This window comes from Canis lupus, chromosome 26 (assembly GCF_003254725.2).
Source record: "Canis lupus dingo isolate Sandy chromosome 26, ASM325472v2, whole genome shotgun sequence".
In the NCBI taxonomy this organism is placed as follows: domain Eukaryota; kingdom Metazoa; phylum Chordata; class Mammalia; order Carnivora; family Canidae; genus Canis; species Canis lupus.
The window spans coordinates 27,467,732-27,491,669 of record NC_064268.1 but is presented as its reverse complement, the minus strand read 5'-3'; the positions used below and the strand labels follow the sequence as shown (position 1 = coordinate 27,491,669).

Sequence of the window (23,938 nt, the reverse complement as noted above, 5' to 3'; positions counted from 1 at the left end):
CTCCCTGGGGAAAGCATGAGGGCCACTGAGGATGGCACTGGGTACCCTGAGCACATCACCATAGAAATGTTCCCCCTCATGAGGAGAGAGAAAAGAAAAGCCACTCACTTAATGAACTCCCATAAGGAGTCTGAGAACCGCTGGATGATGGACTGAATGTTCCCCAAGGATAAATGCATTATTCCCATGTTCTCTGGCTAGATGCCATCAGGGGGCTAATTAAATAAGAAATTTCATTAAATTCATAAACTGATTTTTGTTTGCTTTTTTATTTTTCAAACAGCAGGTACCTACATATGTAGTAACAGTTCACAGAACATTACACATACCAGGTTCAAGATGATGCTTGCTTTTGTGGGGGAGGATGGGGGCTATAATGGAGGTAGGCACAGGGATTTTTGGCTACATGTGTTCCATTCCTCCCCAGCCTACTCTCTAGTGTCCACAGGTCTGATGTTGTGAACTGGCACCACTTCTCATCCCCACTGGATGTACCACGGTTTTAATCCATATACTATATATATATACTAGATTATCACCTGTGGGTGAAGCACCTTGCCACATGGTCACTGGCCTTTCTGGGTTCATCCTTGAAGCAATCTTGTTCCTACTCTTTGCCCATTTCCTAGTGGGCTGTTTGGTTTTTTCTTCTTGCTTTGGAGTACTGAATTCTTTATTTGGACCAATTCTGTACACTCTTTAGACCTTTCTCCTTCCAATGACCTAAGTCCATTTCTTTCAGGAGGATTAACCTCCTGGAAGTTTCCAGATGCTTGCTATGGTTCACATCACTCAGAACTGAGTAACCCGCAGGGAGGGTTTGGAGGAAGCAGTGTGATGTGAATGGCAAGTGTCTTAAGTGGGGGCAGGGCCTGTTTGGGGCTACTAATTGTAGCCAGCCTTTCCCAAACATGGGTCATGGGCCCAGTAATAGGCAGCTGGTCCCCATATCTTTCTGAAATAGGGGAGACTCTCTTCATTTCACAGAGAAGGAAGATGAAAAAAATCAGTCTCCCAATTCCTTTCAGTTGTAGGATGGCTGGTTCTAAGATGGCGCCAGTGTGAAGAGGCTACCAATGGTACCACCACCACCTTGGCCACCACAGTTCTGCCAGCAACAGCCCCAGGAGCCTTGGTACCAGGCTCAAGACTCTCCAGGCTTGCCTTCAGGAAAGAGGGATGAACTATTTTAAGGAAGTCAACAAAAAAAGCTGTTAATGACAAAAAAGATCCTTAATGACCATTTATTCTCAGCTTTCAGCACATTAGGAAAGACTCATGTACCCAAGAGAATAAAACCTCCCTTTCTGACTTCATTTCAGGTTGCTAAACCCTCCAAGTTTCTCTATTTCCATTTTAATGGCTTCTTTTCCTATTTACCTAACCACTGTAAACAAACTTTCCAAAGAAGAATGTGGAATGGAGGTTGGGGGAGGCTGGCTGCAAAGTCCAACTACAGCTTTCCGATTAGAGGGGAAGAGGATTCTCTATTTATTGAACCAACACTCCAGGAGTCAAGCTTTAAATTTAGACCTAGCCCAGCCCTCAGGAGCTGCTAGCCTAGATGGGGGGACTGAATTATAACCTTGAGTGGCTGCACAGTATCAGAGTGCTCAGTTTTATGCAGGGGAGTTCCCAGGGTCCCCCAAAGAAGGGGATGTCTGTGCTAGGTCTTAATGGATGAGTGAGAGCTTTCCAGATCCAAAAAAAGGAAGAAGTTGCTTAAACCACCATAAACATTTTGTCTGTCATGTAGCAGGGACTGTTCATTAACGATAAAACATTTAAAGATAAAACCGAGCCTGAGTGGTTCAATCGGTCAAGTGTCAGCCTCTGGATTTCAGCTCACGTTATGATCTCAGGGTTGTGGGATGGAGCCCTGTGTCAGGCTTCCCACTCAATGGAGAGTCTGTTTGAGATTCTCTCTCTCTCTCCATACCTCCCCTTGCTTGTGCACACTCTCTCAAGTAAATAATTTTTTTAAAGACAAAACAGGGGTGGGGGGAATGGATACACAAAATGTGGTCTATCCATACAGTAAAATATTATGCAGCCTTAAAAAGGAAAGGCATTCTGAGATATGCCACAGCAGGATGGACCTTGAAAACATTATCCTAAAATGAAATAACCCAGTCACAAAAAGATAAATACTATATGATTCCACTTACATGAGGTTCCTAGAGTAATCAAATTCAGAGACAGAAAGTAGAATAGAGCTTATCAGAGGTGTAGGATAAAGGGGTATTTATTAATTGAGTACAGATTTTTTGCTGGAGATATTGAAAAAGTCTTGGGCATAGATAGTGGTTATACAACTTTGTGAATGAATTTTATATCACTGAATTGTACGTTTACCAACGGTTAAAGTGATCATTATGTTATATATATTTTTCCACAATTAAATCTTTTTAATGTTAAAAAATAGGGGTGGTAAAAAAAATAGGGGTGGTAATTAGAATTGGAAAAATAAACTAACACCATGTAGACAATGACCCCATGGAGTTTATGGTCTAATGGAAGAGGCAGACAAATCAAAAGTGTTGCCCAAACGAGTGAAAGTATAAGTAATCAGGAACATGAAAAATGAAATGAACTTCTGAGTTCAGATGGCAAATTGGAGGCACACCTTTGCTCTTTTTTGCAACTGTACCAAATAACAATAAAGGGATTTTTTTAAAGATTTATTTATTGGGATCCCTGGGTGGTGCAGCGGTTTGGCGCCTGCCTTTGGCCCAGGGCGCGATCCTGGAGACCCGGGATCGAATCCCACGTCGGGCTCCCGGTGCATGGAGCCTGCTTCTCCCTCTGCCTGTGTCTCTGCCTCTCTCTCTCTGTGTGTGACTATCATAAATAAATAAAAATTAAAAAAAAAAGTTAAAAAAAAGATTTATTTATTTATTTATTCATGAGAGACACAGAGATAGAGAGAGAGAGAGAGAGAGAGAGAGAGGCAGAGACACAGGCCAAGGGAGAAACAGGCTCCATGCAGGGAGCCTGACGTGGGACTCCATCCCAGGTCTCCAGGATCAGGCAGGCTCTAGGCTGAAGGCGGTGCTAAACTGCTGAGCCACCCTGAGCCACCCAGGCTGCCCAATAAAGGGATTTTTAGGCAAAGGTACAAACCCAGGAGGATGAAGCACAGAGAGAAGGGCAAGAGCAACAAAACACAAGAGGTTGGAGAGCTGAAGGATGAGGGTAGATATTGTGATAGGCTCAGAAAATTCAGGCTCCCAGCAGTAGAGGAAGCGGGAAACACCTTGCTCTCCACCACATACCCCTGGAAAGTTTTTTTTTTTTTTAGATTTTATTTATTTATTCATGACAGACACAGAGAGAGAGAGAGAGAGGCAGAGACACAGGCAGAGGGAGAAGCAGGCTCCATGCAGGGAGCCTGACGCGGGACTTGATCCTGAGTCCCCAGGATCACATGCTGGGCTGCTGCCCACCCCTGGAGAGTTTAGGAGTAAGAAGCACCACGTGGCTCTGAAGGTGGGGAAGCAGGGAGGGGTGACAAACAAAAATTGGTCAGAAATCTGCTTAAGAAGCAGTTGGAAACCCAGATCCCTCCTCCCTGCACAAGGCTGGCATGAGTTCTCTCTCACCTCAGCAGAAGGCTAGAGGCTCTTTCCCTGGAGGTGCTTAAACAGAATGCCTCTGGCCTTGGGGAAGCCAGGACAGATGAAGATGAAAAACAGAGGGATTCAGTAAACATTGGCACACTGGACCCCTATCCTCTTTTTCTTCTTGGCAAGAGATAAGAAGAATCTTCTCTGGGGACTCTGGCCAGCCTGAAGAGAATGACCCAAAGATACTACTATGGGGGATTAGCTAATAAACAGCTAAACCAAGTCATCCTATCATGAAGCTCAATGGGGAGGAGCCCTTCCCACAAACTCAGAGCTTGCAGTTTTTTAACCCCCAATTCATCTGGGGATAAAAGACCAATTTGGAGTAAGTACGAAACAAGGAAGGAGGGAAAAAAATGCTACATAACATCCTCAGAGACAAGAGAAAGTACTGCAATTATAGGAACAAGATGTCATAAAACAGGAGCTTTCAGACCAAAAGAACTCTTGTAAATTCAAAGTATGACAGCAGAAACAAAAGGATGAATGGCAAATTAGATAAAATCTATCAGAAAACTGAGCAAAAAGACAAAGATGAAAAATAGGAGGAAATACTTAAGAAAATTAGGGACCTAGTCCAGAGTTCTAACATTAGAATAGTAGAAGTAACAGGAAAAGAAGAAAGAAAAAAGAGGAGAAAATCACTAATGAATAGTAGATCTGAAGGACCCACATTTCTAGCCTAGAAGAACCCGTTGAGTTCCTAGAATAATGGATTAAAATACATACATATTATGTACTGTCTCCCATTCCCCATGAGAAGACACCTCTAGGGGCAGAGATGTCTGTCTTTTTGGCTTGCTGCTGTATCTCAAGTACCTATGGTGACACCTAGCATATAGTAGGTGCTCAATAAATATTTGATAACTTCATGAAAAAATAAAATAGATACACACGATGGCATATCATTATGAAACTCCAAAGCATTAGAAAAGAGAAAATTCTATAACCTACTAGAGAAAAATAAACAGATCATAGGGAGTGGGTCATCAGTCAAAATGGCTACTAGTCAACAACACGCAAAGCCAAGAGAAACTGGAGCAATGTGTTTAAACTTCTGAAAGCAAATTATTTCTAACATAGAATTCAATACCCAACTAAACTATCAAGCTAGTTTTAGGAGAAACATATATTCAGATATGCAAGGTCTCCAAAAGGTTACCTCCTATGTGTTTTCTCAGAACACTACTCAACCAAAAAGAGGGAGAAAATGAAGAAAGAGGAAGATATGGGATAGGAGAAACACAAGAACAAGACAAAGGAACTCCCCAGCATGATGGTGAAGGGAAATCCCAGGATGACAGCCAGGCAGCCAGCAGAGGGGGCAACTAATTCAGATTAGAGCAGTCAGAAAGCTCTGGGAACATATTTCTTCAAGGAGATGGAACCAGCATGGGGGGGGGGGGGGGGGGTATGGTGGAAACAGGTGATGGCAATTAATCACTTGTTGTGATGAGCACCAGGTGATATATGGAACTGCTGAATTACTATATTGCACACCTGAAATGAACATAACACTGTATGTTAGCTAACTAGAATTAAAATAAAAACTTAACGATTAAAAAAAAGGAGATGGAATCAACAGACAGCTTCACATGTCTAAATATGTGAAGATTGAGGAAGCTGGAAGGAAGTTTAGGATAGAATTTGGGGTAGGTGTGCAGAAAACAAAGCAAATTCTGGGGAAAAGAGAAAGCGATTCAGGAAAAGAAATCTAAATCTACAAAATGGCTTGGCAGAGAATGGATGGAGGATAGGAAGGGTATGTGTAAGAGAGCAGATAGAGGAGGAAAGGACCGATGCTGTCTTCTTCCATAGGAGGAAGTTAACAGATGGTGCAAAACTGAAAAATCAGGAAGCAGCAACACAAAGTCAGATTCTCAAAGAACCAACTAAGAGTAGAAAGTAGTTGCCTCTGGGAAGGAGGATAGCTAGTTTTTGGTAAAAGACCTTGCAGACCATTAGACTCCCAACCATGAGCATGTATAACTTGGATAAAAATTAAATAAAGGTATATGGTACCAGCAGTATGTAACAGGGAAATTTTAGATAGGGAGGTGGGCTCTCAGCTTCTGTGCGAAGGTTGGACAGGGTCTAAAGGGCAAGAAAAGCAGAAGGGGGATGAAGGCCAGGCAGGCAGAGGGAGCAGCTGCTGCACTGTGGCCTGGAAGGAGGGAGAGGGTGCTGTAGGGGAGTGAAGTATCAGGGAGGTCAGGGCAGAGCTCAGCAGAGATGAGGTTGCAGAGGTGGGGGAAGGAAGAGACTAAGCAGTACAGAGTTGAGTTTTGTAAAGATCTTTGTTAGAAGGTGTGATGAACCAGTTAGAAGGGGCCGAAGTACTGGAAGCAGTTACAGAAGCCAAGGTGTGAGCTGATGGTGCCTTAGACCAGGGCAGTGGTGAGAAGATGGGGAGGAAAAGCTGAATGGGTTCAGAACAATTTCGGAGGAAGAACTGGCAGGACCAGACGAGACTGGGGTACATGGAAGCCAGGATTCCTGACTTTCTGATGTGGTTGACAAAAGAATCTTTCTATAGATGAGAGAAGGGAAGATTTTTTTAAAACCAAGTAGTCCGGGATCCCTGGGTGGTGCAGCGGTTTAGCGCCTGCTTTTGGCCCAGGGCGCGATCCTGGAGACCCGGGATCGAGTCCCACGTTGGGCTCCTGGTGCATGGAGCCTGCTTCTCCCTCTGCCTGTGTCTCTGCCTCTCTCTCTCTCTCACTGTGTGCCAATCATAAATAAAATAAAATAAAAATTAAAAAAAAAAAAACAAGTAGTCCTCTCGGTGACATGGAGATAATACACTATTGTCTGAAGGCAGCAGAGAAAGCACCCCAAAAGAGACTTACTCCATGCTTCCTGGAAACAGATGATGTTCACTCCACACACTGCAGCCACCTCTACGATGGCTTCTATGCGTCTATGAAGGGCAGTGACCTGGCCAAATTCAAAAAGCAAGGATTAGAACCCATTTTCTTCTATTGGTTGAGATCAGTTTCAGAACTCAGCCCCATATTTGGGCAACAACCCCCCACCTAGGCAGCTGCAACAGGATGAGTAGAGTGGGGAGGTTCTGATATATCCTTCTCTCATTAACTCCAAAATCTGCTACAGTCAAAGGTGGAGGTGCATGGGGTGCCTGGGTGGCTCATTGAGCGTCTGACTCTTGATTTTTGGCCTAGGTCATGATTTCAGAGTTGTGGGATCAGCCCCTGCATCAAGCTCTGTGCTCACTGGGGAGTCTGCTTGAGAGTCCCCCCACCCCTCCACTTCTCCTGCTCTAAATAGATACATAAATACAAAAAACAAAAAATAACAAAATAAAAGGTGGAAATACAGAGGCTCTAGGGTCCCACACACTCGATGTTGCCTTTCAGAGCTTCAGTTTCATCACCTGGAGAATGGGGAGAGCACCATCTACTCCAAGGAGGTGCTCAGAGGAATGCATAGCTTATTGGCTATTTCCTGTAAGAGGGGCCCACACCCAGTGCACACCTTGGCCATCCCCTGGGCTAACTGCTCCTTTTGCCTCAGGACATAGTCCACTTTCTACCATCTGATCTCAAGGCTTCTGGCATGACTTGTCTCGCCACTTCCATTTTCCTATGTATTTCTTTTCTTTTTTTTTTTCCTGTGTGTTTATCATTCAATGACTAGATCCCATTTTCCAGGTGTGTCCTCCATCAGGAATGTACTTCCCCACCCCACCTAATCTTCCCTGGATGTGTTATTCATATCATGTGTCACCCATAAAGGAGTGACTTTCCCAGCAAAGGGCTGAGCATCAAGAGGTGCCTCAGCACTCCCCCGTGGGTCCCCACGATGGCACTGGTCCTGTTGTGCTGCTGTGCTCCTCCACCACCATTTGTTGTATACACTTCTTCACAGCATTCCTCCAGCTGCTCAAACTTTTAAGGCTTTCTCTGCAAAGGTTTCCTGGGGATACAGCATGCCCCAGAACTCCTAAGGATTCTCAAGAAAAGGTCAATTGGATTCCAAGGCCGGTTCTGCATCATCTTTCACTTTGGTCCTTCTGCTTTTGTTGGATTAAAAGATCTCTGGTTTCTCGGTTCACTTTTTGTCTCTGGATTGGATGACTGTGAATATGTTTCCTCAACCATCCCAGATTGTCAGGGGGGCAGAGACACTGTTCTCACCCCCATGGCACCTACCTGGGAGCACACTTCACACCCTGTCAGGACCTAGCAAATATCCATGGAGTCTTGGTGTGCGGTTGTGCACTGTGCACCCATCAGCCCACAAGCTCCTTAGGGGCAGGAGGAGAGTGTCTTTATCTTCTTCGGTGTCCTCAGCACAATGTCTGGCTCCCAGGAGATGTTCAGAAGTGTTTGTTCAAAGAAAGACCAGAAGAACCAGGCTGATAAACCCAGACAGCACCCACTCTTTAGGATGCTGTCTCTCCCCTGTGAGACCGCACACCAAGACTCCATGGATATTTGCTAGGTCCTGACAGGGTGTGAAGTGTGCTCCCAGGTAGGTGCCATGGGGGTGAGAACAGTGTCTCTGCCCCCTGACAATCTGGGATGGTTGAGGAAACATATTCACAGTCATCCAATCCAGAGACAAAAAGTGAACCGAGAAACCAGAGATCTTTTAATCCAACAAAAGCAGAAGGACCAAAGTGAAAGATGATGCAGAACCGGCCTTGGAATCCAATTGACCTTTTCTTGAGAATCCTTAGGAGTTCTGGGGCATGCTGTATCCCCAGGAAACCTTTGCAGAGAAAGTCTTAAAAGTTTGAGCAGCTGGAGGAATGCTGTGAAGAAGTGTATATAACAAATCACTTGTGTCTGTGACAACATATTTCTTTAGGGACATACAAGATGCTGTCACATTTATATTAACCGTAAGGTCATAAGGAAATGCGTATCATATTCCTGTCACCCTGAGGCACCATCAGCTGATAGACATCTGGGTTTAGTGAGTCCCCACCCTCAGGATCACGGATGGACAGACGGGTCCTGACTGGTGTATGCTGGCAGGTACCTTTCTGGCAAAAGACAGAGAGAGAGAGAGAGTTCCAGAGAGAGCCTGAGCCAGACAAAAGGGCACCCTCCCAACTGATAAATGGAACTTCAGATCAATCGCAGGAGAGGATGTGGAGGGGAAGATGGAAAAAACAGTGAGGAGTGAAAGGCAGGCAGAAAGAGGGTAGGAGCCAGAAGAGAAAGAGGAGCCAGAGATGTAAGCTTTCAGGGAAGGGAGTGGTGAGGGCAGAAGCATCTAGGTGGCCACTCATAGTGCCTACGGACCTGTAGTGAGTGGCCACCCAGGGACTGTGGATGTGTTCAAAACACAGAGTGGGCCAAAGGCTCTGGTTACGTATTTATGGTCAAAAGAGGCTGCACCTGTTTTGCCACAGGGGCATCTGCAGGCAGGGGAGTTTTGTTCTGAACAAGTCCCACACGCACAGTCCGAGGTGGCCTCAGCTGCTCCTCTGCTGCCTCAAAGGCATATCCCTGTAGCTCAAAGTCCCCTTCCAAGGCGGCTTCAAAAGCCCTGCTGGGCAGATCAAGCTTCCTAAATGGGCAGGAAAGAAGGGAAACAATTTGCATGAGATCCGCTAAATTTAAAATTCCCCTCCAACCGCCCTGATAGTCATCTATCAGGTAGAGAAGAGGTGGGGGCATCTGGCAAGAAGGCACACAGAGCAGCCCAGTGCCAAGGCCCAGTCGTGGGGAAGCTAGAGCTGGGGCCAGGAGGATGGAGGGCCCTGCCTGGTGAGAAGAATGGACACTACACTGAGCGTGGACTTCACCAGGGAGGCGCTGTGGTCAGGCCTGGCCAAGTGGGGGAGCAGTGGGAAGGGCTGCAGGGTGACTGGCCAAAAGGTTGATGTTTTTTAGAGCTGCTGACCTCAGGGTGGAGATGTAAGTCTCAGCAGTCAGCAGAGAAGAAGAGAGGCAATGGATTCCCAAAAATGTTTGTGGACTAGAATCAGAGGGCTCTGCTGAGCTTGGGGGGTGGGGCAGGCTGCCACAGACAGAGGCACTGCTACTGCTGAGAACAGGGCTTAGGAGACAGCTGGGTGGAGGGGCCCGGACTGAAGCATGGAGGGGGGGCGGGTCCTGTGACCATTTGCCACTCAGGGTTACAAGTCTCTGGTGAGCCCCACCTCCCTGTCCTGCTGCTGCTCCCAGCCAGGGGCAGTCCCATGCCTGGTGCTGGTGGGGCAGGAGGTGGGGGGGCGCTTGGTGAGCCTCAGGTGTCCAGGCAGGTGTCCAGGCCAAAGATGTAGGCACTCATCCTGTTTTGTGGTTTATTAACAAAGGCAAATGGATTAGTTATAAAACCTTCTACCTAAGTGACCACTGGCCAAACAGGAAATGCCTCCCGGTGCTGGATGTGTGCCATGCGCGGAGGTGAAACCGGCGCGTGCACGGGACACGGCCTCTGGCCAGGAAGGCCTTACCATCTAGGGGCAAGATGGTTATGAAATACTCAGAGAACACATCAAAAAATAACCTGACAGCCATTATCTAATAATAATATTTCTCTCCTACTTTAAATCACTTTCTTAAAGACGTTTCTTTCAAAATCACAGCCCTGTCAGCCCAAGCCCCCCTGTCGCCGCCCCCTGCCAGGCGGTTTCCATGTGACGGCCCTGACAGCTCCAAGTTCGGTTCCACCCCTGACAATCAGCCTGCTTTTCAACTAGTCAGGGTTCCGTTCGCTTTAGCAGGTTAGAAATAGCAGCAGTGCCCACACCGCACCTCCCTGTGCCGTGACTGCCTCAGACACGGTCCTCCTGTCCTCAAGCGGAGGGCTCCCCCACTATAGAACTCAGCCCCAGGATAAGTCACCGTGGGGGACAGGGGAAGAAGGAGAACCGTTCTCTGTGTGTCCATTTCCCCTCAGGCCCTTGGGCGGGGGAGCAAGACTGTCTTTGGGACACATCTTGGTGGGCCTGTCTTCAGTCTGGGTCTCATCCCAGGAAGAGAGCAGATAGAAGAGATCTTGTCTCACTTTTGCAAGCCTACCTGTAGCTGTCACCTGGATGACAGATGTTCCTCAGCCTCTGGCTGTCCTTCCTCATCCAATGCCCACAGCTGTTGGGCTCTCCCCATCTTTCCACCACCATGAGCCCCATTATTATGTGCCATGCAGCCTCCCTGCCTTGTCACTAAGTTGAGTGCTGCCTCCACACCTCCCCCACCCCATTCCCTGTGGACACTCATTCCCCCTGGTGCAGGCCAGGCCACTCCAACCTCACATATAGAGAACTACCCTCTTGTCACCTCCACCCTCCCGTTATCTAGCTGGTCTATCACCATGTCCTGTCTTGTCTATTCTTGGAGAACCCAACAGACCCTCGAGCCCCAACCCATAAACGAGCACTTTGCCCACTAAAGGCTTGGCACAGGGATGTGGTAGGACATAGACCAGCCATGGCCTGGAGGGGTGGAGTAAGGGTGGGCAGAGATCAGTAGATGAACCACAATGCTGCTGGAAATCCTGCTTTGGTTCCTATAGCCAGCCTTCTGCCCTTCCGCCCCTTATCCTGCTACTAAAGCCCCTCATGGCCTCACCTCTAACATCAAGGAGGAAATCCCATACTTCCTGTTCTGGCCCCAATATTCTCTCCTGGGCCCCTCCCCAACCAGGGTCAAGGCAGGCCTCACCTGAGGGAGCCCAGCTCCTGCCTCTTCTGCAACTTCTAGCTTCTAGAACTACTTCATCTTTCCCCTCTAATAGCTCTTTACTATCAGTGTTTTAAATAATTAAACTAGAGCTTTGCTACAAAAGAAACACATGCTCATGGGAGAAAGGATGCAAACAGTGAAAAGGATACCAAGTGAAAACTAAGTTCCCCTCTCCATTCCACCCCTAAGCTCCAGCCCCAAACCTGAGACAATCTCTCTGAACAATGCTGTAGGTAGCTTTCCGATATTTTCCTATATGTGTGTAAACTACATTGGTGTCCTGTATATTCTGCTCTTCCCCTTACTTGCCTTTTTTATTTAACAATATGCATAGCAAAAAAAAAAAAAAAAAAAAACAAACCAAAAAAAAAACAATATGCATAGCTTGGACATCTCTTCCTGTTTCCTACAGACCTACCACATCCACCATTAAAGCTATTTGAGGGGCACCTAGGTGGCTCAGTCAGTTACCTGTCTGACTTTGGCTCAGGTCATGATTTCAGGGTCCTGGGATCAAGCTCTGCCTCAGGCTCTGCCCTCAGCAGGGAGTCTGCTTCTCCCTCTCCCTCTGCCCTTCCCCCTGCTCATGCTCTCTCTCCCTCTCTCTCACAAGCTATTTGAGTCTTTCCCATTAATGAATAAATTAATTAATTAATTAATTAATTAACAGAGAAAAAAGAAGACACTCTCCACAGGTGCCTCGTTACCACTTGCTCTCATCACTTCCCCTTTGTAGGGAGCTTCCTGAAAGCTCTCACCTCCCTCACCTTCCTCAGCCCCGTTTCCTGGGGCCCACTCCCCCACGCCGAATCGCTACTGGCCTCTGGTCCTCTTTAGCAATGGGAGAGACTCACACTCCTGTTTTCATCCTTCTAGACCTCCCTATACCATCTAACACTCTGTCCCTATCCTGCTCAGTGTCCTTGATATCTGCCCTAGGGCCCCCTCTCCCTACTTCCTCAACTCTGGAGAAACATGCAAAGTCTCTACTTCCTCTGATTCTTTTAACATCAGGTTCTCCTGAGTCCCTCCTCGGGCCTGTCCCACTCTGCATCTACTCTTCCACCTGGAATGAGGACAATCCCAAGCCCAGCCTCCCCTGATGAGGACCACCTCTGCATAGACCCTGTAGTGGGCTGAAAAGTGGCTCCCCCCAAAAGATAACATCCACATCCTAATACCCACAACCTGTGAATGAGACCTTATTTGGAAAAAGGATATTTGCAGATGTAATTAAAGATCTCAAGATAATATCACCCTGGACTATCCAGGCAAGCCCTAAACCCAGTGACAGGTATTTTTTTTTTTAATATTTTATTTATTTATTCATGAGAGACAGAGGGAGACAGAGAGGGGGGCGGGCAGAGGGAGAAGCAGGCTCCATGCAGGGATGCAGGGAGCCCGACGTGGGACTCGATCCCAGGTCTCCAGGATCAGGCCCTGGGCTGAAGGTGGTGCTAAACCACTGAGCCAAAAAAAAAACCAAAAACACTGAGCCACCCAAACTGCCCGACAGGTATTCTTATAAGAAATGCCCAGAGGAGACAGGGGGCAGAGAGGGAGGACATATGAAGACAGAGAGGCAGAGGTTTCCTTGGTCCTGTTTTTGTTGGAGGCAGAGATTGGGGTGATGCTGCCACAAGCTAAGGGATGCCAGAAGCTACCAGAAACTAGAGAAGGCAAGGAAGGATTCTCTTCCAGAGCCTTTGGAGAAGTGTGGCCTTGCTAACACCTTGGTTTTATACTTCCTGTCTCCAGGACTGTGAGAATAAATTTCTTTTGGTTTAAGCCACCAGTGTGTGGTAATTTGTTCTAGCAGCCCTAGGAAACTGAACAGCATCCCCAATACAACTCATCAGATTTCCCCAAAGCTACTCCCCGTCAGATGAATGAACCAGCCACCTGACTGAAGCCAGAAATTGGCATGATCCGCCTCCTTTGCTATGTTTGGCTAGCTACACTGCCTGCTGACCTACTAAGACCTTGGCCTCGGGAGGAATCTTTCCTCCTCTTGGCCCCCAGGCACTCTACTTTAGGCCTCATCTTTCACCTGCTCTTTTCAAATTCTTGAAAGGCTCCCACTACCATTAGGACAGGTCCCACTGCCTTAGCATGGTGTACAGAGCCCCTGGATCTACCATGGCTAATTCTGCCTCCTCTTTACAGCATTGTACACCTGCAGTCCCCAAATGAGCATGCTCCTTGGTGTCTGGGCCTTGACTCAGAGTACCTGTGTCCTTCCTGTCTCCAAACCAACTTCTCCATCTCCTTCAGGATGCAGTCCAAGCATGGCGCCCCTGGGAAACCTTCCTGATCCAACCCCACCTCCACATATATACGCTCTCTATAGCTCTCCTTGCATCCTTCTCTCACCATGTAGGACAACCACCAAGAGGCAGAAAGCCCCTCAGGATGGGAGGGAGCCATGGCTTACTCATCCTTGTACTTCTCGTGCTCAGGACAAAAGTAAACGTGCAATAAATGTTTGCTGAATTAATAAATGCCTCTTGGTTCTGGCTGTCTTAAAGTTGAGAGTTCGTGTTCTTTGAGGATTTAATTTACCTGGCCCAGGCAAAACCCCATTCAGCTCATTCACTCAGCAAACTTTTACTAAGCATCGTCTTTGTGTTTGGCACAGCAAGGAATTGGGAGAGAAGGTGGTCTTGTGTGGAATGCAGTCAGGAGGCCCGAGGAGGGGCTGAGGGGTCCCACCAGGCCATCACAGAGTTGACCATGTCCGAGTCAGGCTATGAGGAATGAGCAGGGGTTTAAGCGGGAAAAGAGTTTTTAAATCACCAATGATTTTCCATCTTCAGTTCACAATCCTGTGCATAGTCAAATCACACCCAATCGCAAGGACTAAGCAAATATAGAAGATAATACACTCGAGGTAAAGCCTGGAAGGCCTCAGTGCTGAGTGGAAGAGAACCTTTCATGAACAGTTATTATAAGCCAGCCCTAGGATGAGGCCCAGTCGTTACTGGCCAATAGATATTGGCTCCCATTTTACTGCCCATTATAATCCCTCCCCACTCTAGAGAGATCCAAATGCTCCATAAGTTCCCTTTAGCAAGGCAGTCCTTATCCCAGTTTTTAGAATGTGCTCCAGCCAGTCACCTGTATGAGAAATTTCCCTTTTCCTAAGACTCTTGCGCTTAACCTCTCTTTGACACCACAAACTCTCTCCATTTCTTTTTCCAGAAGAACATGTCTAATTCATTTTTTTTAAAGAAAAAAAAAAAAAAACAACACCTGTTCCCAACCTGAGACCTCTGCTTTAAGACACCTTCAGGGCAGCCCTGGTGGCTCAGTGGTTTAGTGCCACTTTCAGCCCAGGGCTTGATCCTGGAGACCCGGGATTGAGTCCCATGTCATGCTCCCTGCAAGGAGCCTGCTTCTCCCTCTGCCTGTGTCTTTGCCGTTCTCTCTTTGTCTCTCATGAATAAATAAATAAAATCTTTTAAAAAAATGGCAGACACCTTCAACTCTCAGAGGCTTCCCTCTTGACAAGTGTGGTCGAAAATATGATTTCACTGGAGGAACCTTGAAGGTCATCCAGTCCCCAGTATCCCTCTTTGGGTAAAGAGCCCTTTTCGACAGAGTTCTGTACCACTCCTACCCCCCAAAGGCAGTTGTTCTACCTTTACCACTAGCTATGTTCACTAGTGGATGGTAAAGTTCACTTTATGTTCTCTGAGATCTGAGATGTGACCTCTCTGCAATAACTCCTCTACAGCAAGTGGCTGAGAACCACTGATCCAATCAACACCCTCGAGTTTCAGGTTGATCAGTTTCCGGCCTCAAGGTCACAGCCACAAGGTCAGGAAGTAGCCTTGGGGAAGGGGGGCAGGACGGCTCACGGGGAGTCCACCAATAGGCAAGAAAGTGGAAGGACATTAAGTCAGGAGTTCATTGGGTCAGAGTTTGGGTTTCCAAACCAAAACCATGGGAATCCTTCAGAGTTTTAAGCAAAGGAGCAACAAGATATAATTTACATCTTCTGGTGCTTGGAGAAAAGTGGACTGAAGAGAAACAAGAGCGAAAGTGCTCTTTAGCATTGTATCCCCAGTGTCCAGCAGTGCACCAGCCTCAGAAAGTCCTAGTGATTGCACACAACTGGCTGGGAGTGGAAAAATATTTGCACTGACTGTGGTAGCTAACTCTTGTGGCTTGCCAGCAGGAAAGGTTCCTTCTCCAGCCAGATCCAGCTAGCCTCTACCTCCAAGGATCTGCCAGAGGCCCAGTCACTGCAGGAAGTAGGGGCTGGGCCTAGACAATCAGTAGACTTGCTGGAGGCACTAACCCAGACACCCAGAGCACAAGCCTGGCTCTGGGGAGGGAGCTGGTCCCTGGAAGAAGGGAAGGAGAGCTTGACGGCCACAGAGAAAGCTACAGAGAATAAAAACCTGTCCTTTTCCTTCCAGATGCTTTTCCTTTCTGGGTTCTAGGCAACTAGGGACAAAGTGGCTTGTAAAGGGTCACTTGAGGGTTGTGCAACCCCTGAGGCCCAGAGCCATCACATCTAGACATCCTAAGGCCTCTGCTTACCAACTCAGATCTTCATTGCTCCCACAGAACCCTTCAGATCCTAAAGCCTTCTCCCTGGTTCCTCCGACTCACACACTCTGGCCCCAAGGTCTCCCCACCCCCCAATCCTCTGGGCCCCAGACCTGGTTTCCTTGCCATAGAGAATGCGTTTCACCTCCCGCAAGTCTGCGGGTGGCAGGTGCTTCTCCAAGCACTGCTCCAGCGACTCCCACTCAGATCCCGCCATGGCCAGAGTCCGCAGGCGCAGATGAGGGGCTGATGTCCAGACTAACACGGCCTACCCTTTGCCCCCACCCAGTAAGAGGGGAAGGAGGAGCCGGCCACAAGGTCCGCGCACGCGCCCTCCTCCCTACCCGGACACCTTTGGCCCCCCGGAGGGCTCACGTGCGGACACGCCCCCTCCTCACGCCTCCACGCTGTGCAGCCAATCAGCGTCCCAGGGCGTCGCGGGTTAGCCCGCCCCTCGCCCCTGGCCCCGCCTTCCGCACGCGCCAGGACACGCCCCTTCCTCGCGCCTCGGCCGCCGGCCCCCGGCTGCCGCCGCTCCCTGCCTGCGGCCTTTGGAGGCCCCCTCTGCTGCCCTGTCCCCTTCTCTCGCCGTCCGGTTCCTGGCCCGAGGTGTCGGGAGGGACCGAGCACCCTGGAGGCGGTGAGGGAGGCCTGGGCGCGGCCTCCGGGAGGCAGCGGCGCGGTCTGAGGTAAATGCCTGCCGCGTCCTGTCGGACCTTCGCGGGGCCCGTTCCCGCCGCAGCCTCTGGGCGGGGCTTCTCCCTGCCCCGGCCTCCGCCCTCGGTGTCCGGTCGGCGGAACTGGAGCTGCTCGCGGAGCCGGCCCGCCGCACAGGACAGCGGAAGAAGGTACGGGACGAGCTTTAGTGTCCCGAGGGCAGCGGCCGCACCACCGTCGGCAGTGCCCGGCGTCTGTGAGAGCGCATAGCCCCTCCCCCTCCTCCCCCTCCCTCGCCCCTCCCCCCCGCCTCCCGCCTCTCCCCACCCAGAGGCCGGGCTGGGAGGCCCGACCGCGCGCGCACCCCGGGCTTCCTGGCCTGAGCTGGCGGAGCTGGAGCAAAGGGTCGAGTGACGCCACGTGCTTTGGCGAATACCGCGGAGGCGGGGTCTCCGGGCAGCGGGGCCCCCCCGCCGCTGTGAGTGTGCCCGCGTGGGCGCTTTCTTGAGGAGGGCGCTCTAGGCTGTCGCGGAGGTGACGGGGTGAGGCCCCTCTCTCAGTCCCCGCAGATCCAGAGAAGAGGGTCCGCTTGTCCGCCCAACTGAGTCAGGACAGCAGCTCAACCGGTCGGCCCAAGACTGGGTTCGGCAACTCGCAAACCTTGTGACCGCGGGAAGGTTGTTCAGACGCCCTTGGCCCTCTGTCCTGGCCTTCGGTTGCTTTATCTGTAAAACAGGACTACAGCTACCTTGCAGGGTTGCTTACAAGTAAGATAAGACAGGGGTGCCCCGGTGGCTTAGTTGGTTTGAGCCTCTGACTTCTTGGCTCAGCCCAGGTCTTGGTCTTCAGGTCATCAGTTCAAGCCCTGTGTCGGGCTCCCCACTGCGTGTAGAGTCAACTTAAAAAATAAAAAAGGTGAGCACAAAAGAATCTAAAATGAGGTACCGTAGATAGACCAGATGCTTTAGATAGTTTATGGAAGTCAATAACTCACAAGTTTTGGCCATTGTTTTGATAAATATTAACAGTGTCTCTCGTATCTCCTGGAGCTCCCTTTTCAAGAATGCAAACTTTGAGGGGCTTTTGTATATAAGGGTCAGAGATAAGGACAATACAGAGAGAATAAGAGCTAGTCGTTTGGGATGTCCGGGTGGCTCAGTGGTTTTGCGTCTGCCTTCAGCCCAGGGCGTGATCCTGGAGTCCTGGGATCGAGTCCCACATCGGGCTCCCTGTGTGGAGCCTGCTTCTCCCTCTGCCTGTGTCTCTACCTCACTCTGTGTGTCTCATAAATAAATAAATAAATAGAATCTAAAAAAAAAAAAAAAAAGAGCTAGTAGTTTTTCTTCATGGTTTAAGGTAGGGACAGACTTATAAATATTTATTTAAATAATCTGATGTGGAAAGGTACACATTATGCTACGGAATTCAGAGGAAGGGGTGGTTTCTGGCGTAGAAAGGGAAATTGTTTAAGGCCTAAGGAAGTGACCTCAAGTGCCTCAAGGAAATGACACCCCCACACACCAGGCCTGTTCTCACCTTCTGTGTGGTATTTCCTATTTTAGTTAATGGCCTTATTGCCCACTCATTTTGCCTAGCCTTTGGGAGTCATCCTCAGCTCCTCCATGTTCTTTCTTTCCCTTATACAAAGAAGCATCAAATTCTGCTAAATTTGTCTCCTAAATTTTGTTAAAATCCTTCCCCCTCCCACCTCATGCCTACAATCATGTCATCTTCTGCTTGAATTGTTGTTAGGCATCTAACTTATCCCTGTATCTCTGATGTCTATCCTTAGTTGTCTTTCTAAAACTGATACCTTACCATCCTTTGAACCCTCTCATTCAGTGTCTCCCTACCTGGAATGACCTTTTATCTTCTATTTGTGAATTCCTACTCAGTCTGCAAGATGCAGCTCAAATATCGCCTCCTCTGTAATGTCTTCTCCAATTGCTCCAGGAAAAATATAGATTTCACTAACCCTTTATGGATACCTCTATTAGAGCATTTATCAAAAACTATTGTGTAATTATTTCTGAGCCCTGGGCAGGAACTGGATCTGATCTACTTTTGTATCTATGGGGCTCTGGCACTCAATAAGTGAGTACTGAAGGAATTAATTTTGATGGGATCAAAGATAGATTCATTAAGGTGGTGACATTTGAGCTGGACCTTGAAGCAGAAGTAGAAACTATTATTACTAGTTAAATTGCTCAATCCATCTTTCCCTATTGTTCAATGACAGGTCATTCACACTAGGTCATTGTAAACCAGAGTTTCACAAATATGAAGTGCTAACTGAAAAAGGGTTAAAAAAATCATATTTAAATTTTTATATTTGCCTAATTTATTTTTCACTCTAAATAGTAAGACACATCACTAGATCCTTCTCTGGTAATTATTAAAAAAGACTTTAAACTCTGCCCTAGTTTCTTTTTGAAATACCCAGCCAAACACCAAAGGTTTTACTTGCATGCAAGCACGCTAGAGTGAGGGACTCCTCCTTGTTTTGAAGACCAACTCATTTTGTGGCAACATGGTGTGATTTATGGATATATAATCATTTGAGTGTATACAAACATGAACAGGAAGAATAGGATATACCACACTTCAATACGGTGGTTATGTCTGGAGAAGGAGATAGGGGAAAGGGTTAGAGGAATGGACATCATCTGCTGATATATTTTAATTACTTTTTTAAAAGATTCAAAGTATTAGAGTGCCATTTCTTGTCAAAAAAGATTCGAAGCATTTGATACTAACATTGTAAAAATCTGGGTATTTGGGGTAGCCTGGGTGGCTTAGCGGTTTAGCACCGCCTTCAGCCCAGGGCGTAAGTAATCCTGGAGACCTGGGATCAAGTCTCACGTTGGGCTCCCTGCATGGAGCCTGCTTCTCCCTCTGCCTGTGTCTCTGCCTCTCTCTCTGTTTCTCATGAATAAATAAATAAAATCTTAAAAAAAAATCTGGGTATTTGTTATGCTTTTATTTATATTTGAAACATTTTATTAAAATTATTTTATAGAAGAGAGCCTTAGACCAGGAGTCAGGAAATCTACAGTTTAGTCTGGGTTCAACTTTTATCTCCGTTTTCCTGTTGTAGGAAAGGTTGGTAAGGGGAAGAGGCTGGGAAGACAGTTTATAGAGATGAACTAAGCCTTTCCTAATTCTAAAAAAATGTGATTCAAATAAGCTAGTCATATATAAATTCCTCTAGGGACGCCTGGGTGGCTCAGCAGTTGGGCATCTGCCTTTGGCCCAGGGTGTGATCTTGGTCCCAGGATCAAGTCCCACTTTGGGCTCCTTGCAGAGATCCTGCTTCTCCCTCTGCTTGTGTCTCTGCCTCTCTGTGTGTCTCTCATGAATAAATAAAATCTTTAAAAAAAAAAAAAAGTTCTAGAAACTGGTTTTATAGAAAGCTCATTTATTAGAAAGGTACGGTGTCTATTTTTAGTTGTTACTTTTAAATTGACAGTGTGTGTTAATTCTTAAGGAAAATGTTTAAAGTGCTATGGCGTCTGCTTATCACATATGAAGAACTAAAATTTTATGGTAATCATTGGTGAGCAGTCTTTGCAAGGGTCATGACACAGAGATCCCACCTGTCCTCTTTCTCCTTCCAGCAAGAGGGCTTCTTTACTCTCATTAAACTTCCATAATCCACCTTAATGTTAGTTGACCAACATTAAAATGCACTGATCAACTCCATTCTAGTAAGGGCCTCTTCAAACCCTGCAGAAGGAACCTCTAATAGTAGAAGTGGGGATCCCTGGGTGGCGCAGCGGTTTAGCGCCTGCCTTTGGCCCAGGGCGCGATCCTGGAGACCCGGGTTCGAATCCCACATCGGGCTCCCGGTGCCTGGAGCCTGCTTCTCCCTCTGCCTGTGTCTCTGCCTCTCTCTCTCTCTCTCTCTCTCTGTCTCTCTGTGTGTGACTATCACAAATTAAAGAAAAAAAAAAGTGTCAGGCATACGAGAGGCCCTAAAGAGATATTTAGGTTAGGAAACCCAACCCCTCAGATAACATCATTCAACAGCCTCAAATTTTTTCTGGAATACGACTTACCTGATGCATCTTTTCCATTCTTCTTGCTACTTAAACATTTCTTGTACAGGTTCTCATCATTTCTTAAATTACTTCAACTCATCATAATCAATCTTTCTGCCTCCCAACTTCAGACTCCCTCTTGGTCTTGGTTCCCAGGGTAATCTGTTCTTCAGTGGCACTCGATTAGTTCAGTCTGCAGTCCAAGAGTACATAGAATAAGGCCCTCTGATTGGACATCACTTCATGCTATCACTTTCCCCTACCCTATACTTTGGGCTCCAATATTGTGAAACTGCTTCTATTTGTACAAACATTCCATACCATTTCACATCTCTGTGTTGGCTCAGCTCTTTCTTCGCTTATATAGTTCTTACCTAAACCTTAAGATTCAAGTATCACTTCAATAAAGCCTTTCCTGGCTCCTTCAGGCTTACCTAAATTCCCACCACTTCTGTGTTGCCATAATATTCAATCTGTGAAGTTTCTTGAGGTCAGAGGTATGACATGTCTTTGGATCTACAGAGCTTTGCATATAACTGGAGCTCAATAAATGATTGTTGAACCAAATTGAATATCATATCAATATTTATAAATGTTGGGGGATCCCTGCGTGGCTCAGCGGTTTGGCGCCTGCCTTTGGCCCAGGGTGTGATCCTGGAGTCCCGGGATCCAGTCACACGTCAGGCTCACTGCATGGAGCCTGCTTCTCTCTCTGCCTGTGTCTCTGTGTGTTTCTCATGAATAAATAAATACAATCTTTAAAAGAAAAAAACATTAAAAAATATTTATAAATGTTTACAGTCACTTGATGAGTCCTTTTTACATATATTAACTCAGCTGCTTATTTAGCCTGCTTTTTAGAAAGACCACAATTGGCTATGGCAGATTCATGTTCCTCTCCTTTCAGTAAGACTCTCAGCTGTCTTTGCTGTACCCTGATCATATAGGATACAAGTAGTCCAAATCTTGAGTAACTCTCAACAATAGGTATTGGGGGAGGGAATCCATCCTTGGGGACTTCACATTAACACAGCTCTGTTTACTGGGAAGTTGGTGTTCAGTATGTCATGGTTCATCCATCTCTAATTAGCCTCCTGGTTCATATTTTCTTGGATTGAGAATTTGGTGGGATCCTTGACCACAACATTCTTGAGTTATAGATAATACATTTCAGATCCCATTTTCAGAAAGTCCTAGTTATAAGTAATAGATAGCTGCCTGCTTGTATTTTGAGAAACAGTACAGCCTAACAGAAAGAACATTGAATTGGATATATAAACAGGTTCTAATCAGTTTTGCTATTAAGTAATTGCAGCTTTAGGTAAATTACTTGATACCACTTCCAAATCTCTTATTTTAAAGGTATTGGACTAATTCTCATAAATTCTATGACTTTATTATTGCTAGGATTTGACATCTCTTAAGTGTTATAACAACTGTTTTCATTGAGACCTTTTTATTTTTTTATGTCGATGGTGAGGGCAAGTAGAGCACATGTGCCTAACAACTGCAGGAGAACTCCTTGGATATTGGCACCTTAAAGCCAGAACTGGTCCACGCTTATATCGGATTGCCGTGGTACAGTGGGAGCTGCACTGGACTAGAGATCCAAGGACTTGGGGTTCAACTCTGTTTCTATACCTTTTGGTTATATAACCATAGACAAGTCATGACCTTTCTGGGCCTCAGTTTCTTTATCTATAAATGAGGATGATAATACCCATTCCACTTCCTTTGATTTGAAAGAATCAAATAAACTAAGTTGAAATATCTTTGAAAATCTATACAGTGTTATCTCTGTAAGATAATTATTTTTAATTGAGGAAAAGTGTTTTAATATAATATTCCCATGGGAAACCATCTACATACCATCCTTAATGTATTGGATACTTATCTTTGACGTATTTTTCCAGTGGTTATAAGCCTTTGCACTAAATCACTTATACTCTTTCCACTAGTTCTTCTGGTGATAAATAGCTTACAATTTGAACATTGAGTAATTTTTGAGGAAAGCTGAAGACTGAAATAAAGCAAAGTTGACTAGCTGAAATTGAAATCTAGTCCATGAAACATCACTAGTTTGTTAATCATTTAGGCTAGCAAACGAAGCACATACTTACGTGTCATTAGGAATGCAAAATCCCAGGTTGACTTTTTGGGACTCAAATTTCATGAAATACCAATGTGGTAAACAAAGCTTCTTCTCAAAAAACATAACAAACCCCAACCTCTTTTCTACCTCCTTCTCCCCCTAAAACAAGTATATAAATATGCAATGGGCTTAGCAGCAAAACATGTGGCATTTAGCGATAGTTGGCTGTAATCTCAGTGTGAGCCAACAGTGTGTTGTGGCTGCCAAAAAAGCTGTTATGGCCTTACGTTGAATATTGAGAGGTATAGTGTCTAGAGCACACCTGAAATTTATCAGGCATATAAATCATCCTGAATACATCCAGAAAAGAAAGAGTAATGTTGGTGAGAACATTTAACAGCAACAACAAATAGTCAAAGGCTCTGGGAACATTAATCTAGCAAAACAAAGCAAACAAAGTCAGGAACATTATTGTTACTTTATTCACATACCCGAAGGTGGCCACAAATAAGAGGTTTATAGTTCCATTTGGACCTAAGGAGTGGAGCTGGAGTCAATAGATAGAAATTCAAGGAGGCATATTTCAACCCAAAGCAGTTATTTTCAATAGGTGGTACTAAATGACATAGGCTGGTTGTAGGCAATGAGTGCTCGGTCTTTCTGGGTATTCAGGGATGGTCCAGATGACCACTTGGTGGGAGTATTGTAGAGAAAGTCAGTCACCAGATGGGTCGTTGAACCTGATAGTCTGTGATTTGTGTGTATTTGTTTAACATGAACCAAAAACCAAATCAAAACAAAAAACTTAGGCATATTAAATCCAAAGAACCATACATAGACCATAGAGTAATACAAGACAGTTTGGTATCTGAAAAAGTGAAAGCAAGTGTGATTTTACTGAAGAAGATTTTATTGTTAGCATTAGTAGTATTTAGGGGATCCCTGGGTGGCTCAGCAGTTTAGTGCCTGCCTTTGGCCCAGGGCATGATCCTGGAGTCCTGGGATCAAGTCCCACATCGGGCTCCCTACATGGAGACTGCTTCTCCCTCTGCCTCTCTCTCTCTCTCTCTCTTTCTCTCTGTCTCTCATGAATAAATAAATAAAATCTTTTTTAAAAATAAATAAAATATTTAAAAAATATTAGTAGTATTTGATTGGTTTTAAAGGAAAAGGACCATTTTTACTGCTAGTGTGAGTGGACCTAGATTCTAGGACCTAATGTTGACTGGAATTCTGGTCACAGAATCAGAGGATGAAACAACCAATTTGTGGTTATAAAAAGTAATTTCAACTTGGAAGTGG

General features: G+C 46.3%; 1 protein-coding gene across 5 annotated transcripts in view; it reads right to left on the bottom strand.

Moving 5' to 3' along the window:
* Positions 1-17,169, bottom strand: part of UPB1 (beta-ureidopropionase 1) — a 31,837-nt gene extending 14,668 nt beyond the window's left edge. For 2 of the 5 annotated variants that reach the window (XM_049101924.1, XM_035706180.2), the window contains exons 1-4: positions 16,564-16,703; positions 9,763-9,894; positions 8,996-9,167; positions 6,476-6,563 (exon numbers count right to left, since the gene is read on the bottom strand). In XM_049101924.1, coding sequence (XP_048957881.1) covers positions 6,476-6,563; positions 8,996-9,167; positions 9,763-9,803 — 301 coding nt within the window. In that variant the 5' untranslated portion in view covers positions 9,804-9,894; positions 16,564-16,703. Of the gene's footprint in view, positions 1-6,475; positions 6,564-8,995; positions 9,168-9,762; positions 9,895-15,960; positions 16,203-16,563; positions 16,704-16,868 lie in introns of those variants that run through there. The other 3 variants (XM_049101925.1, XM_049101923.1, XM_025474701.3) reach the window with 3 other exon arrangements.
* Between the last annotated feature and the right edge of the window lie 6,769 nt (positions 17,170-23,938).